The 16,847-nt window shown below is 47.7% G+C and overlaps 1 protein-coding gene across 1 annotated transcript in view; it reads right to left on the reverse strand.

The window, feature by feature from the left end:
- Positions 1 to 5,646: 5,646 nt before the first annotated feature.
- PLCL1 (phospholipase C like 1 (inactive)) overlaps positions 5,647 to 16,847 on the reverse strand; it is a 202,400-nt gene continuing 191,199 nt past the window's right edge. Inside the window, exon 6 of the mRNA XM_068137945.1 lies at positions 5,647 to 7,408. Within this exon, the coding sequence (XP_067994046.1) occupies positions 7,226 to 7,408 (183 nt within the window). The 3' untranslated portion in view covers positions 5,647 to 7,225. The remainder of the gene's footprint in view (positions 7,409 to 16,847) is intronic.

Consider the following 16,847-nt stretch of genomic DNA (forward strand, 5'->3'; position numbering starts at 1 on the left):
TCAGGAGAAGTGTGGCTAGCAGGTCGAGGGAGGTGATCCTCCCCCTCTGCTCAGCCCTGGTGAGACCCCACCTGGAGTACTGTGTCCAGTTCTGGAGCCCCTATTACAAGAGGGATGTGGAGGTGCTGGAACGTGTCCAGAGAAGGGCCACGAGGATGATCAGAGGGCTGGAGCACCTCTCCTATGAGGACAGACTGAAGGAGTTGGGGCTGTTCAGTCTGCAGAAGAGAAGGCTCCGAGGAGACCTAATTGTCGCCTTCCAGTATCTGAAGGGGGCCTACAGGAAGGCTGGGGAAGGACTTCTCAGGATATCAGGTAGTGATAGGACTAGGGGGAATGGAATGAAGCTGGAGGTGGGGAGATTCAGGCTAGATGTGAGGAGGAGGTTCTTCCCCATGAGAGTGGTGAAACCCTGGAATGGGTTGTCCAGGGAGGTGGTCGAGGCCCCGTCCCTGGGGGTGTTTAAGAGCAGGCTGGATGAGGCTCTGTCCAGCCTGATCTGGTGTGGGGTGTCCCTGCCCATGGCAGGGGGGTTGGAACTAGATGATCCTTGTGGTCCCTTCCAACCCTGAATGAAACTATGAAACTATGAAATTATGTGCATGCTCTGCAGAAAGGACACCTCTTCGGTCAAGCAAAATCAGATGGGGATTATTGTATCAACACCAAAACAAGCCTCTTCTCCATGAAGAAAGTGTCCACATGGCGTCAGCCTTTGGCTCACCTCCTGCCCCTGGGGAGGAGGACACAACCTTGAAGGCTACTCTGTGGTACCCCCACATTTATCACATGGAGACCTTCTCAGTCACATGGAGACCTTCTCAGTCTTAGCATGATAACAGTCAAAAGCAGTTGTGGCAGCTCACAACTGATCTCTCACACACATACACTCAGGGGTGCCCTGAGCATTAGGGGAAGAGCTCTCATCATCTTCTCAGGCACCCTAGCCCTGCCTGCATGCATGAGCACAGCCTGCCCAGCCTCTGCTCACACCATACAGCCCAAGAGACCAGGTTTAGAACAACCCCCCCCAAAAAAGGACAGGCTGGCAAAGCAGGGGCTTCAAGGTAGTTTTTTCTAAACATCTCCACTGTCTTGCTGCTGCAGCAGCACCTGAGGTTGGTACAGCAGAGGCTTTGTCTTCCCTTCACATAGTATTGCACAGGATTTGTAACCCAGTGACCAGGTGCACTGCAGTGCATGAAGTGAACAACAGTGCAAAAGAGAATTAAAGTTCCTTTGACTCTTGAAGCCAAGTGCAAGAGGACACGCAGGAGCCCCCTGAAGAGCCCTGACATGCTTGTTGGAAATCTTCCCATGATCATTCTGCTCAGAATTTGCTGGTGTACTGGGCACAGTCAGGAGCAGTGGGAACCTTGCAGCAGCAGAGTCAGGGAGGTAGACGACTATGGCACAGCAGCCACAGCAAGTGTGAGGTTCCTTGGGGAGGCCTCTGCTTATCCTGGCCAAAAGAAACACTACCAATATGGCCAAAAAAGGTTTGCTTGCTGAAAAACCATTGCAAATCATGAGCTGGAAGAAGGTGCAGAAACAAAACCAGCAGGGGTGGTGAGATGCAACTTCATAGAAAGGCCTCTGCTGTACATCTTGCAGCTGGGCACAGCACAGAGACCCCTCAGCCAATGTGTGAACACAGCTGGTGTAGCCCAGCTCACAAGCACACTGCTGCCAGTGTAGTGCCCTTTGAAAAGATGTATTACCCATATTGGGAGAGACAGAAAGCTGCAGCTGCAGGAAACCTTTGATTTTCAGCATCCCCCTTTAGCATAAAACTCAGGCCATCAGCACGAGTACACTGGCAGTCTCACTGAAGCAAAGGGAGCTGCCTGGACCCCCCAGATTCTGCTGAGCTGCAGCCTGTGCTCATGTTACACAGCCCAGGGCTTCCAGGTAGAACAATCTCTGGGGTAAAAAAGTACCTGTGATCTCTTGTCTTAAATGAGTGGATCAGATACCCTTACACAAATGGATTAGTGAAGTTTGGTAACTGAAGCATTTTGGGCAACTCTCCACGCAAGCATCAGCACAACACAAGAGAATATGCCTTGGTGACTTCCTTTGAGAGGACAGTACAGGATCTCTCAGATTCTGGAAGCAGCTCAGGTGCTGGAAACAGCTCTAAATCCCTTTCACAAGACAAGTGAAACCCCTGAAACTCTCTTGTATAACTTCCCACACACACACTTCTTACAAGAAGATTTGTTGACCTCAGAGAAGGATTACTAATGAAAGACATTAGATTGAGGCTATCAGGCAGAAGTCCTGACTAATCTTGGCTCATCTTATGCTTGCCTAAAGTTTCCTTTAAAAAATTCCTGTTCAGTTACAAAACAACCTACACTCAAAAAAGAGCAATATAATGAATTATCCTTATCCCTTATATCTCTCCCATCTGTCTTAAAGAAAAGCTTCACCTGCCCAGTTAAAGGTGTATCTTGGACTTAGTGGTTCACAGAGGACAAGGAACTGTGGCCAGCATGGGGAAGGTGAGGGCTGCATTCATTCCCAGGGAGAAGTTTGGTTCCCTGTTCCACCACAGATTTCATGCCCCCATTAGCTGATCTCCTCTGATTTCTGTCCCCATGTCCCTCGGGTCTCCAGTGATGGATACAGGAAGCAGAACCACTGCAGAGCGCAACAGTGTTAAAATAATGACAGTCCCAGGAGTCTAGAAGCCCCACAGGAGCCCTTCCAGGAAAAGGAGGACAAACCTCTCCACTCCTTGAATGGGCATTGTGAAACATTACAATTTCATGGCCTGTTTTCCCTGCCAGCTGGCACAAACCATCAACTCAGCAGGGACCTGGCAGGACCGAGGTGCCTTCTCCAAGAGGAAGACATTCACTTGCTGAAATACAGCAGAAGGTCAGCAGCTACACACCTTCCTCCCTGCCACCCTGCCTCCTCACAGCCCTCCTGTGCCCATGCCCTGTGCCACAACACTGGGCAGGGCACTGTACAAGCCCCACTGTGCAGGGGCAGGGTACATGCATGTGGTGTGGCAGAGGCAGAGCCTCTGTGCCCCACACCAAGGCTCTCCAAGCAGACACAATCGCACAGGCCATGGCACTAAATCCCTGTCTGATGGCTCAGCCCTTCTGGATGCCGTTGGAGGCAATTTTCTGTTCAGCTGCCTGTTTTAATGGGATGTGTAGTTAAACAGATTCATCCTTTCAGCTTCACTCTGCAGAGCCTTCACTTTCCAGCCACCGACGCTCCCATCCCAGGGAATTACTGTGCTTGCTGTGTTTCTCTCTTGCAGGCAGGCACATTGCTCAGAGAAGCAGCTCCTGCCAAGAAAAGTGTATAATCTAGAAAGCCACCTGCTCAGCTTTCATTCTTTGAACTCCCTACAATCAATTTGCCTTTCCCAGGAGAAGGTGCAACTGTTTTCAGTGCAGGAGGAAAGAGGACTCGTGATGTGCTGTAAAAGCACAGCCAGTTCCTGGAAAAAATGTTAATTTGCCTCACTGAGGGGGCTGAAATCTGTTATGCAGGAGCATCAGAGACACCCCCATCCCAGGATCTCCGGTGCTGACCTTCCAAATTTGATGGCACCATCCTTATGACTGCTTTGATGTCATGAGGATTATCTTTGTGTTGCCATCAAACCAGGTTGCAATGTTAGCACCATACGAGACAAGATGTGGCAGTTGACCTTCCCAACGGGTCTCCATTTCCTCCCCAAGGCTTTGCTCCTGCCAGAAAAGCTGCTCTGCTGGAGACAGTGGTGCCTGTGAGGCCTAAAGCCCTTTCCCATACTTAGTCAATTTTCACATCCAGTTGTTATAAACAATGGGAAGAATCAAAACTGGTGACGTTCTGTCTTCATTAATGCTGTCATCTGATTCCACATTGGAGACTTTCATCTGTCCTTAATTTGATGCCTGGTAGAAACAATTTCCTGTGGACATTTTGTGTTCACTTGATGTTAATTATGACTTTTAAGCATTATTTATTTAAGCATAAATAAATACCCCCCACCCCTGGCAACAGCCTCTGTACACAAACTGTGACAGCCTGTGGTGTCAATTTTCACATAGCACATCTCAGAATACAGAATTAACCAAGTTGGAAAAGACCTTCCAGATCAAGTCCAACCTACCACCCAACAACATCTAATCAACTAAACCATGGCACTAAGTGCCTCATCCAACCTCTTTTTAAACACTTCCAGTGAAGGGGCTCCACCATCTCCCTGGGCAGCCCATTCCAATGGCCAATCACTCTTTCTGGGAAGAATTTCTTCCTCACATACAGCCTAAACCTCCCCTAGTGCAGCTTGAGACTCTGTTCTCTTGTTCTGGTGCTGGTTGCCTGGCAGAAAAGACCAACCCCTACCTGGCTACAACCACCCTTCAGGTAATTGTAGATGGTAAAAAGGTCTCCCCTGAGCTTCCTCCTCCCCAGGCTAAACAACCCCTCAAGATCTGGGAGTGACAATCCCAACTGAATTATGGCTACAGGTTTATTGCAATCAGCTTGCTAGGAAATGACAAATTAGAGTCAATAACAAGAGCAAACACAAACAAAAAACTTTTCTTTGGAAGTGCCACATCCTGGCACATGCAGAAGTATCACACTCAGTGGCACTATTCAACCTAATGTAGTGACAGGATGTGGGGTAATGGCTTCAAAGTGGAAGAAGCTTGATTTAGATCAGACAGTTTACTCCCAGTGAGTTCAAAGGGGCACAAGCTTTTGCCACCAACCCTCCCTTCAGGCAGGAAGGAAGGTGAAGCTGCTTGGAACAACCCAGGGTGCTCGAGGCTTCCTCCTCCCTGTGTTTTGGCATGCAAAGCCACACAACATGAACTTAGCCCAGAACATGAATGCTAAACATGGCATGAAAGGGGTGTCCATGCACATGGGATTTAGGTCCAGCCACCATCTCCTGGTTCTTCACAGAAATCTAGAGTGAGATCTAAGTGATACCCCCTTTCCATGTGAGCACCAACAGCAAGCTCTTCTCTATGTAATTTTACCCGCATTTCTTTATATCATCAGAGAATGAAAGAAGACCAGAAGATATTTTGTCATCAGTCCCTGCACAGACATTAGGATAGCCTTTGAAACTGAGAAAATCAAGCTGTTTCTAGGTTCAAACAAAGCACCAAGAGGCAAGGCACTGAGCCTTCCCAGAACAACCTCTCCCTTTGCCTTCTGAAGGCTGATCTTTTTGGTGGTGCTAGGTTAAATTGAGGTCTCTGTCCTCCCAAACGGTAAATACTGAAGGCTAAGTGCTGCTTTTCATGTAAACACAACCACCTCAGGAAGGTGACCCAGGAGGGCAAAAGGTGAATGTGCACACTTACACTATCCATCTGGGCTTTATGAGCTTGCCTAAAACACTAAAGACATCCCTTTGCCAGACCTCACTGAAGGCTGAATACACACTCGGAATCTAATGGAGAGATAAAGGGAAGATTTAGGGCTGGATCTGAACAAGCATGGCAACTTGTACTTGAACTTCAGTTATATTTAAGGCACCTGAGGTATAACCTTTGTAGTAACACAGTTCCTCTTAAGAGAGCAGGACTGGCTCTCAGGCAACTTACCCACTGTAACTTTTATCCACATCTTGCTGGTCACCTTCTGTGTTAAATCACTTTAAGAAAACATGGGTCAAAGATGTTTCATAGCTTTACTCTCTCAGTAATGTGCAACATGAACATAATAGTGTTATCCAGAAGTCAAAAATAACTTAAACACAGTAGCTATATAAGATTCTCCAATGGTCAAACTGTCAGCCATTACTTCTTGTTAAGTTCAGAAAATTAGCATATTTGTTAATCAAATTAATTTTAAAAGTAGCTTTTCAAAATAAAAGCAATGCTTTAAATAAATATAGTCTTGGGGGTTTTGTGGTTTGTTGTTGGGGTGTTTTTTTTTCCATAACCATAAAACACTTAGTCCTGTTAAAGGTAACACAAATACCACACTCAAAGCACAGTACTTAAAAGTATTGAAATGAGTGCTGTGAGCACACACGAGCTGGACGCAGGGAGGGACGAGGATGCTTGACCTCCTGATGTTCTCTGCCTCCCTTCTACAGCAGCACAAAGAGGCATCCAATTCTCAGAACCACCCTGAAGATGGTAATTGCTGCACAAGAATGCTGTGACCCTGTGCTTTCTCCAAACTGCTTCTCCACACTATGGCTGTAGCCATTCTGCAGCCTTGTTTCACAGTTCTACGGCAATCCTGAACGATCCTGTGCGATCCTGAACAGGTCAGATCCTGCTTGCTTCATCCAGCTGACTTCAGCACCTAAGCAGAAGGTGGTGAGCAAGCTATGACATCACACCTCTGGCAGTAAAGCTCAGAGCCTGTGACGCCTGCAAAACCTTCCTTTTACCACTGGCACCACAGGGTGGATCAGAACAGCCTAAAGCTCACCTTCAGCGCCTATGACGACTGAAGGATGCTCACAGATCTCCGAGTTACAGAGCTGAGAGTAGCTCTGCTCATTACTACACAGGTTAATGCCTGCCAGCAACAACTGTTGCTGTCCTGAAGATCTACAAGGTAGCAATGATTTACTGGGATGAAACACACCAGCTAGTTCGTAGGTTAGTGTGTGCTATCTGGGTGTGGCCTGAAGAGCAGTTTGCTAAAAATCAGTGAAATCTACACCTCCAATCTTATTAGCTGCCCAGCAACACTGACTGCTTAATAACTCATTTACTTCATTTGAATTGTTCATTAAAAAATAGGCATTCAGGCCCTGCAGCAAACCACTGCTTTTGCCCTCACAAAAATCAGCTGTCAATGACATTCACCGTTGCGTTCTGGTTTGTTTAAGCAGCACAAATGTAACCCTATCGTTAAATCATAAAAGCTGGGGAGTGAAATAAAGCACAGGACTGATACAAGAGCTCTCTGTTTGGTTTGATCTGCGGGATGAAGAGGCCTATTCAAAGATGACAAAGGAATAAATTAGCGAATGGCTAATGTGATGATGCACGGGAGGGCGTCTGCAGGGCTCACACGGGCAGGCGCTGGCACGCAGGCAGCTCGGCTCCGTCAGGAATCTTGCTAGTGGGATTCAACTTCAATTAACTGCATTAAAATACTGACACTGTGAGGCTCTCAATACTATCAGCACCCTGCAGAGGGCATTCTTGTGTGCATTGTTAAACGCTTTTAAAAAAACACGAGTTACTGAATCTTGTGCCCAGGGCTGTGACAGCTCTGCCTCCCCTCACAGCCGCCCGCTCTCGTCGCCGGTGTCCTTCTCCTGTATTGCCTCCAGGCCCCGTTTGGACTTGGCATCCCCCTGCCCGCTTCCAGCCTTGCTCAATCCACACGACAGGCATGCCAGCTGGATCTGTTTCATGTTCTCCAGGGCTTCGTTCTTGGCATTCTTCAGGAGGTCTCCTTGGCCCTGAGGACGCACAGACAGACAGGGAGGAGAGAGTCAGGGGCCACACGTAACGCTCAGGACTGACAGCAGCAATCGCGTACTCAGGTCTGCCCTATCACCTGGTGCTGTGGAACAGTCCCAGCTCCTGTCTCAAATCCCATCTGTCCCCCCGAGAACAGCAGCTCCCACAGAAGGGACTGAAGCACCTTCTGAAGAATGGCACCCAGCTCCCCAAGGAAGGCAGCAGCCAGCACAGTGGGCAGAGGGAGCAGGTCTTCCTCACGTGCATATCTTGTCATGTCACCCCTTGAGAGGTGATTCAGGCCTGGCCTTAGGGAGCCACAGAGGAAGGTATTTACCCTTCCCTGGCAAGGGAAGTGATGGCACATGGTACCCCTCTCCCCATGCCACTGCTCCATCCTTGCACCCTGGCATCAGATCCCACATGGCAGTGGCTGCATATCCCCAGCTATGAGACCAGTTACCCACCCTTCTTTGCCCCTGGGTGTGGTACCCAGCCTGGGGCCCTTCTCTAGCAGGAGCAGACCAAGCTATGTGTCCATACAAACACCACATCCCACAGTGCCACAGTGAATCTATCTGAACTGCTCTGTCCAGGACCCTCAAGAACACAAATACAAATGCGACTTCCTGAGCAAAAGCCTGCTTCTGTATCTTCCCAGAGCGTGTAAAGGTGAAGTGACTAACAGGATGTCAATCCGATTTGTAACCATCAGGAAAAATGTCTTACATTAAATTTGCATTAAGGAGTCATGTTCAGAAATGCCAAAATGAATATTTATGCAATATTGATATCCCAAGTGCCATGAAGCGACAAAGTTCTGCTGCCAGAGGATACATAGAAACAAAAGCCAGGAGATGCACCTGGCTATCAAAATTCAGTATTCACCAGGAACCTGAGCTGCTCTTCTCCCTAATGTCACCCAAAGTGCAGCACTCGCTGCAGCTGGTTGTACAACTATTCAGAAGGCACACCTTGGCTGACTGAAATGTCACATACACATCCCTGCCACCTGACCTACAAACCACCCAGGCTTGGTGGGGTCTCAGAGGAGACCACAGATATTACAGCAGCACTATGGAGGAGCAACTGATCAGCAGCCCTCCTTCAGCTTCTAGAACAAACCAGATGTGTTGGGTGAGTCACAGCTCAGCATCTTCCAGCAGCAGGAGCAGCCCTCTGCTCCCCCATTCCTCAGAGGAAGGATTTATCTCACAGTTCCCTTTTTGCCAGTGCCTAACACTGGATTTGCACTGCCTGAGTCCCTGAAAACAATGTTCACAGCCAAGAAACAATGATGGCTTGCAAGTGTCTCTATACTGGTAAACATCACGTGGGGATGCACGTCACACAGGGATGGCAACATGATTGCCTCACTCCCTGGTGACATGAATTTGTCCCAGCTGAACAATGCCAATTGCAACCCAAATGCAGGGAATCCAGCTCAATACAAGAATGACAACAAGCCCTGGGACTGCGTGGGCAGCTCTGTGCTATCTGGGAGGAAGCCCGGAGAAGAGGAGGCTCAGGGGAGATCTTATTGCTCTCTACAACTACCTGACGGGAGGTTGTAGCCAGGTGGTGGTTGGTCTCTTCTCCCGGGCAACCAGCACCAGAACAAGAGGACACAGTCTCAAGCTGCACAGGGGGGAAGCTTAGGCTTGATCTTAGAAAAAAGTTCTTCCCAGAAAGAGAGATTGGCCATCAGAATGGGCTGCCCAGGGAGGTGGTAGGGTCAGCGTCCCTGGAGGTATTTAAGAAAAGACTGGATAGGGCACTTAGTGCCATGGTCTAATTGATTAGTTAGGGTTGGGCGATCAGTTGGACTTGATCTTGGAGGTACAAGAAACAGAGAAATCTTCTTGGAACAAGAAGCAACTCCAAGTGGACATCCTTACAACATCAAGAACAACTAAGCCCAAAACCTGGGAGAGCCACACATCAGAGAGGTAAAATTATGACAACAAAGACCCAGCACCTTGAAGCAGTTTGTGTCCTCTTAGTTGGGGTGTCTGGGGAAAGATTCCCAGAAGCCTGTCCTCTGCTGCAGCATGGCCAAATCTCCCTAGGCAACAGGAACATGAAGAATAGAGCCGTGAAATGAATTGGGTCAGAAGGGACCCTCAAAGGTCATCTTATCCAACCTCGCTGCAGTGTACAAGGACATCTTTAACTAGATAAGGCTGCTCAGGGCCTCATCAAGTCTGACCTTGAATGTCCCCAGGGATGGGGCCTCTACCACCTCTCTGGGCAACCTGTTCACTACTCATTGTAAAGAACTTTTTCCTAGTGTCCACATGGTCCAAATGTCCTGTCACGCAGCAGCATCTGTGGACACAGATCCACAAGATGACACAAAAAGAGCTTCACCTGAGTCAATGTTATCTTCTTTGGATAGAGTCATATAAACTGGTTTGGGTTGGAAGGGACCTTAAAGATCATGTAGTTCCAAGGACCCTGCCATGGGCAGGGACACGTATCTCCTCTTCCTTTTCAGGGTGAGGGCAAAGCACGGAAATCTTTCTTGGACTGGCCCACAGACTGTGCCTTTGCCTAGGGACTATCTGAGACGCTCATTTAAGGGAAGCTACTTGAGATTTGATATGTCCTTGCGGGCAGATGATAGCCTGATCCCCCCTGCCAAGACTTGTACCCGACATCCCCAGAAGCCAAGCTACTTCACAGCCCATGTGTGAACCCGCCCTCCCTTACGCATATTCTGATTTCACATGTCAGTAGCCAGGCAATTCAGATTACAGATTTCATCCAAGGCAATGCACCACACATCTCCAGGTTCCAAGGAGAAAAACACTCCTCCTGAGAACACTTCCAATATTTTGCAGCCATTCGTATTTCACAGCAATCTAAAAACAGAAATGGACTGATCAAAATAGTGCCGTTCCATTCATGTACAGACCAACTGATCTCTGGCTTAGCCTCCTTGTGGTTTTTTATTTTTAAACAGCTGGTTTATTTGAGCAAGCTAAAAAACGATTTTGAATCATCTGTCACAAGCAAATTAGTGACAAACCAGCCCCCTCTGACAGAGCTGTCATAATTCTCAAGACACCATAAAAAAAAAAAAAAGAGAAAAAAAAAATTCTGTGGGCATGCTCTGTTTGAAAAGCCATCTGTCTGCTTTGAAAAACTGGCTGTGAGCATAATCCACTCAAGAAAAATGTCAGCAGAATTGTGTCAACACCTTAATGAACTAAATACTGGATAGAAGCTGGAGTAAACCTGAACTGCATGGTTGCATTGCAACAGCCATCATAAATCAGTCCCCCTGATGGTCTCTGCATGCAGAACAATCCTCTTTGCCCTTACAGACAAAGCATCTCCTCCAGACAAAGAGAGCTCATGATGGTCCACTTCAGCATCCATCCATCTCTCTCCCTTCTGCTACCGAGATCATTTGCCTTCCTGAAAATAAATACTTGGGAGAAAGGTTCAACTCAGCCCTTTCAGGACACTAAATGAAACCAGAAGAGATGAACTGAGCGTTCTGCCTGAAAAGCTGATCCAGGAGCTTGTTCCTATTGAGAGCTTGGGAACGTCACCCATCAGGTTTCACGCACCTCACTGCAGCTATGCACAAACTAACAGCATGGCACAGAGTGTGCAGCTCATCGGGCAGCTAAGATTAGAAACCTCTACCTTGGCAGGTTAACACTACTTAGAAAACAGAGATAATCCCACACAGTTTAAGTACTGCTTGGTTTCAGTAACAACCCGTGAAAGGCTTTCAGTGGCGTTAAGCAGACACTGGCACTGGCCACAGATGGAAGGAATTCTGGATGTTGTTTTCTGTTATTTCTTTCGCTTTTTTTTCTTTCTTCCCCTCCCCCCACCCCCAAATCAAACTCCTAAATTTCTATGAGTCAAGACAACAGCTCACCATATCCAACAACGACTCAAACTCTGAGGCTGGCGATACGAGAAAGTGAGTTAGGAAATTGGCACTACTTTGTGTTTGACTCCACTCCATTGCATGGACATTTCTACCTAAACATAGGGGCATGGACATTAATAATTAGTATTTATAGGCTTACCCATCCTAGGACACACTCTGTGGCATGTAGATCATGATACACCGCCCAGCACTCGGAAGGCCAGCACTGGCCGGTCCTGAAACCCTCACAATGGCAGATGCCCATACCAGCTAGAGTTGTAGTTTGTACCTGTTGCCCTTTATCCTGTCACTAGGCACCACTGAAAAGAGTCTGGCCCCATCCTCTTGATGCCCACCCTTTAGATATTGGTAAGCATTGAGAAGATCCCCTCTCAGTCTGCCCTTCTCCAGGGGAGTGCATGAGGACCCTGAAGGTCACTAATTATAGAATCATAGAAGGGTCTGAGTTGGAAGGGACCTTAAAGATCTTCTAGTTCCAACCCCTCTCTGCCACAGGCAGGGACACCTTCCATTAGATCAGGTTTCTCAGAGCCTCAACCAACCTGACCTGGAATGTTTCCAGAGATGGGACATCAACAACTGCTTTGGGCAACCCATGCCAGTGCCTCACCACCTTCACAGTAAATAATTTCTTCCTCATTCATGTTGGATTCTAGATGATGTTCACTAATGGACTGAAGAATTTTCTACTGCAATGCTGAATGCTGAATCTTGAAGGAGATGTTTTCTGAGGAACAGCCTGTCCATGCAGAAGCAAAGTGCAATGACAGGTTGCCCCAACACCTTGCTCAGCTACTGGTGAAGAACACAAGAGGTTCCACATAAACACAAGGAAAAACCTTTTCACTGTGAGTGTGCCAGAGCCCTGGAGCAGGCTGAGCAGAGAGGTTGTGGAGCCTCCCTCTCTGAAGAGATTCCAAAGTTGCCTGGACATTGTGGTCCTGGACAGCCTGCTAGACTTGAGGTCCCCAGAGGTCCCTTCCAAGCCCACCATGCTGGGATTCTGTGAAGTGGAAAATGCCATGGGGAGCAGTAGGGACTTCCCAGCATGGAAAACCTGGCGTTTCCAAGGATCACAGAATCACAGAATGTTGGGGGTTGGAAAGGACCTCCAGAGATCACTATGTCCAGCACCCCTGCCAGAGCAGGATCACCTAGGGCAGGTCACACAGGAACACATCCAGGTGGGTTCAGAATCTCTCCAAAGAAGGAGACTCCACAGCCTCTCTGGGCAGTCTTCTCCAGGGCTCTGTCAGTGAAGCAGTGGCCATGAAAGGCAGGTCGTGATCTGCTGCTCGCTACAGCAGACAGCTGCTTATCTCCTGGCACGTTCTCTGACAGCACATCCCAGGAGCTCTCATCATGGGCTGAATAAACAAACACCAAACAACAGCAGTCTCGCCACTCATGCCACATCACCCCCATCGTATTACTGTTGTTTTTTAACTTTTTTTCTCAAAGAAACAATCTCTCACATTATTATTTAATCACAAAGTAAGATCCCCAGAGGCTGGCTGAAAAAGGCAGACACAGCCAAATAAAACAGTAAATTGGGACACTACACATTTCAGAGGTAACACAGTCAAGGAAATGGGACTCACGGACCACAAAGAGGCATTTTTCAACTGCCAGAGGGGGACTTAAATGGTGTTTAATATTAATAAGGAGGCACACAATGAAATGGTTGCACATGGCTTTGGAAATCTAATCCTGAGGAAATCATTAATGAAATGATTGGACTGTGTTCTTAAGCTTCTAACAAAAAGCAGATATTTCTCCATGCCTCCTTTAGAGTTAAAGGTGGGAGCAATTGATGGGAATTTGATTATGATCCATCCACATTTCAGAGCAGAGTATTCAATAGAACCCCACAGAGTATTTCTGTGTCAGTGCAGACTCTAAAACTCCACCTTTTTGATCATTACTGCACACAGTCAGTCACAGGAGCTTTGCTTTACTCTGTGACAATTGTGCACGTGTTGGCATGAAACATTCCAGTACATGACTGTTGTACACAAAGCACACTGAAAGACAAAAGACTGCAGAACTGAGTTACCTCACAGGAAAAGCAGGGGTCAAATATTACTTGCCAATTTGTTTTAAACCCTAGGCAGGTTACTTGAAAACCGGTTCCATCTAATTTAAACTGCTAATATTTAAACCCCCAATCTAAACCAACCTGCCAGCTGCAGAAGAGGCTGTCCCACACAAACCCCAAAACTTTTTATCTGATTTTGCCTGCCCTTTGGATTGCACCCCAAAGGTCTGCACTGACTAACCAGGGAACCACAGAGGTGTTCCCTGTGTTTTCCGGGAGGCAGCTCCTTGCACAGCTAAGCAGTGATGTTCATGAGGCAGTGACATGAGTGGCTGGGTATTGGGAGTGCTGGCTGCTTCTGCAAGTCTAGCACTGACTTCAAAAACATTTGTGGCATCTTTTTGCCTTCTTTTCCAGCTGCTGGAAAGGTGCAGTTAAAATACAAACGACTCTGCTGGAGATAGAGACATCCTCCTCAGCACCATGCTGGGCAAAGCTCCCTAGTGCATTACAAACTCACCTCTTGCATACCCCCAAACCCTGGACAGAGGCAGGCCTTGAGGGCAGCCTGAGAAGTGGAAAGGACCAAAACACTTCCTTCATACAAGGAGAGCCTCAAAACCAGTCACACAATTAGGAAAGCAGCAAATACTTAGAAAATCTGCTGCTGGCCTTTGCCAGCGCAAGTCCAGCACTGCCTCGTGCAGCCATGGCAACTTCAGAATGAGGGTCTGTCATTGGAATTCTCCTACTGGATTTGCCTAATGAAATAAAGGCAGAGGACATATGTGGCCAGTTTGCTGTTTGAAATGCAGTCGAGTGCCCTCCTAAACCCTACTGCCCCCAGACCAAAGCCTGGGAAGGAATTAGTGTCAAGTCTTAGGTTGAATAGCGCTGTGTCATTCCCTATTGATCCTCACACGGGCTGAAATCCTAGGGCTCCTGCAAATCAATTGTACTGTGTGGCTACAGTTCCTTCAATGAGGCATTTTAGGTATGAAAAGAGTGGGCTTTTCCTTTTTTTTTTTTTTTTTTTAATTTCTCTTGCTTCTCCCTCATTGGGGTGCTTAAATTGAATTACCTCAGAGCAGGCTGTCCAAAGCAATGAATGTGACCATCGACTGCAGCAGGAACCTGCTTTCAGAACTAATGCTGCTAATCTGATGGTAGCCATGTGCTGAGCCCTTCAGCTGCTCCTGTGTCTCCAGCAGACAGCTTGCAAGCACAGCCACACAGGTATGGACTCTCAGTGTCCACCCCCACCTGCATGCTAGGAATCTGCCTTTTCTCTGCTGGTAAGCCTGAAAGCAAAGGGTTGGCTGGGAGCCTGGGGGTGCAGAGCCTGAGAAACCCCACATGGCTGAAGAAATGCAGCACTATTTATTTTTGATACACGGCCATGAGATGCAAATTAAAACATCTGCATCCAGGCATTTATTGCTTAGTCCTCCTTTGGCCACAAAATCCCAATTCCTCATATGTACCAGCACCATCTGGTAATTCCAGTAAAGTCCTGAGAGCCCCATCTCCCCCCCTCAAAAAAAAAAACAACAAAAAAAAGAGGGGGAGGGGAGGGAGGGGGAAAAATGAGGCAGAAAGCACAGAATTTTCTTGCATTTCATGTTCCTGGGCAAAAGGACCAGCTGCAGGAGAAGGTAAAGTTTTGCAGTTAACAAAACACCCAGGCAAAGCACCCCCCAAGCAAATCACTTGGCAGTGAAGAGCTGGCACCCCCTCCACATGCCCACTCCCTGTTATGTCAACTCAAAGCAATCACCAGCATACCAGTAAGGCTCCTTTTGCCAATACAGGACCTATGTCTGATCTGTAACATGAATGCTGGAGAGAAAAAAAAATAATCTGCTATCTGGGCCTTTTAAACCCATTCCAGCAGTTTCGTGTCCTTATGTCCTTCTTGAGCTGAAAGCTTCAGAGATGGACATTCAGAGCTGATCCAGAGAGGGATGTGGAGATATGACCCATAAGAAAGGGTCCTTTAGCTCCTGCAGGGTCTGCCACCTTGCACTTGATTTCATCAGTCCAAAGTAAAAGAAGACTGTAGCTGTCAAGGATAGAACACACAAGACTGCACTTTCCCTTTCCCAATCTGTCGTTCATACAGTACAGCTTACTTCCATGCGTAAGCACTTGGCCCTCAGACTGCCCTATCTCCCATGCAAGTTTTTGGGAACACCTGCCACATTTAGAGATGATGTGATTTACCAGAGTCGATGGAGAAGAACTGTGAAGAATAAGGGATTTACCCATATGGGTAGACCCTATGAATAACTGCAGAGAATATGGGCTGATGGGATCGACCAGACTTGCTGGAGAAGAACTGCCTGGTCTCACTGAACACCTACAACTTGTACTTGATGCAGTTTGTGGCTTTTGAGCATCTGTCCAAGCTCTCCCCATGGGTTCACATGGCCAATAACCACATATATTAACAGAGAAACTCTACTTTGCTGCTGGTGACTCCAGACTACAAAAATGAGTCAATTGAGTTAAATGCCATTTTACTTTAACCACAGCCCTCAGAATCTGTTGGCAGTGTGGGTGAACATTTTCTCTTTTCCATGTCAGGAGGCAGCAGGGGAAGCTGGACTGGCACAATGAAGCAGGGAAGGTGGAAGTCGCTGGGTGCAAAGTTCAGCTCTCCTGACTCCTGGACTCATGCCAGTGCACAAGTACTCAAACGTCCTGCCTAGCAACGGCATTATGCACATCCAAATGCATGGAGAGAGGATTCTGGTCTATGCTTAGGAGGGAAAGGGGGGAGGACTTGGCATTCCTACAAAGCCATGCTAGCCCTCAGCTTCAGCAAAGCTCAAGGGCCAGATATCACTCAGGTATAAAGTACCTTTGTTGGGTGTGACCCAGGCACAGTGCCAGGGAAAGCCCAACCACCATCTCAGCAATGACACAGGAAGGAGGAAGTTCAATGGAGCAACTGGCAGCCTTCATCACCTCCTGAGCTCCTCCAGGCAATTAGCTGAAACCAAACCCTCATTCCCCATGGGGAGCAGGGCTTTGTAGATGCTGGCATGTAATTCAAGGGGCAGTCAACTTCCTGCCATTTACAAGTGCTGGGAACCTGTCTGTGACGTTATGCTCCTTGGCACTCACCAAAGCTCACATTCCAACACCACTGCTTCAGGCTAGCACCACTTCATAGCCCCCAGAGAACAGCAGGATTAGGGCTTAACAATAAGCAAATATTGGAGCAAAAACAATGGACAAGTGACTCTTTCTTGATGCTCCCACCACATAGACATCAGCGCTTTGGTCTCTCCCATTGATACTCAACAGATTCAGATACTACAGATAAATTCAGATACTACACAAAACATGAGGGTAGGACGCTTCAGGCAGCAGCTCCCTTCTGCTACGTCCCATCAGCGCTCCTCTAGAAACACTGCTCAAATCCATGCTCCCTCATACCATAGCAATACACACACAGCAGAAGCTCCCCAGTGGCGCACAA

Source organism: Melanerpes formicivorus, unplaced genomic scaffold (genome assembly GCF_026170545.1).
Source record: "Melanerpes formicivorus ecotype bairdi unplaced genomic scaffold, bMelFor1.0.p_v2 SCAF_5, whole genome shotgun sequence".
NCBI classification, from domain to species: Eukaryota; Metazoa; Chordata; class Aves; order Piciformes; family Picidae; genus Melanerpes; species Melanerpes formicivorus.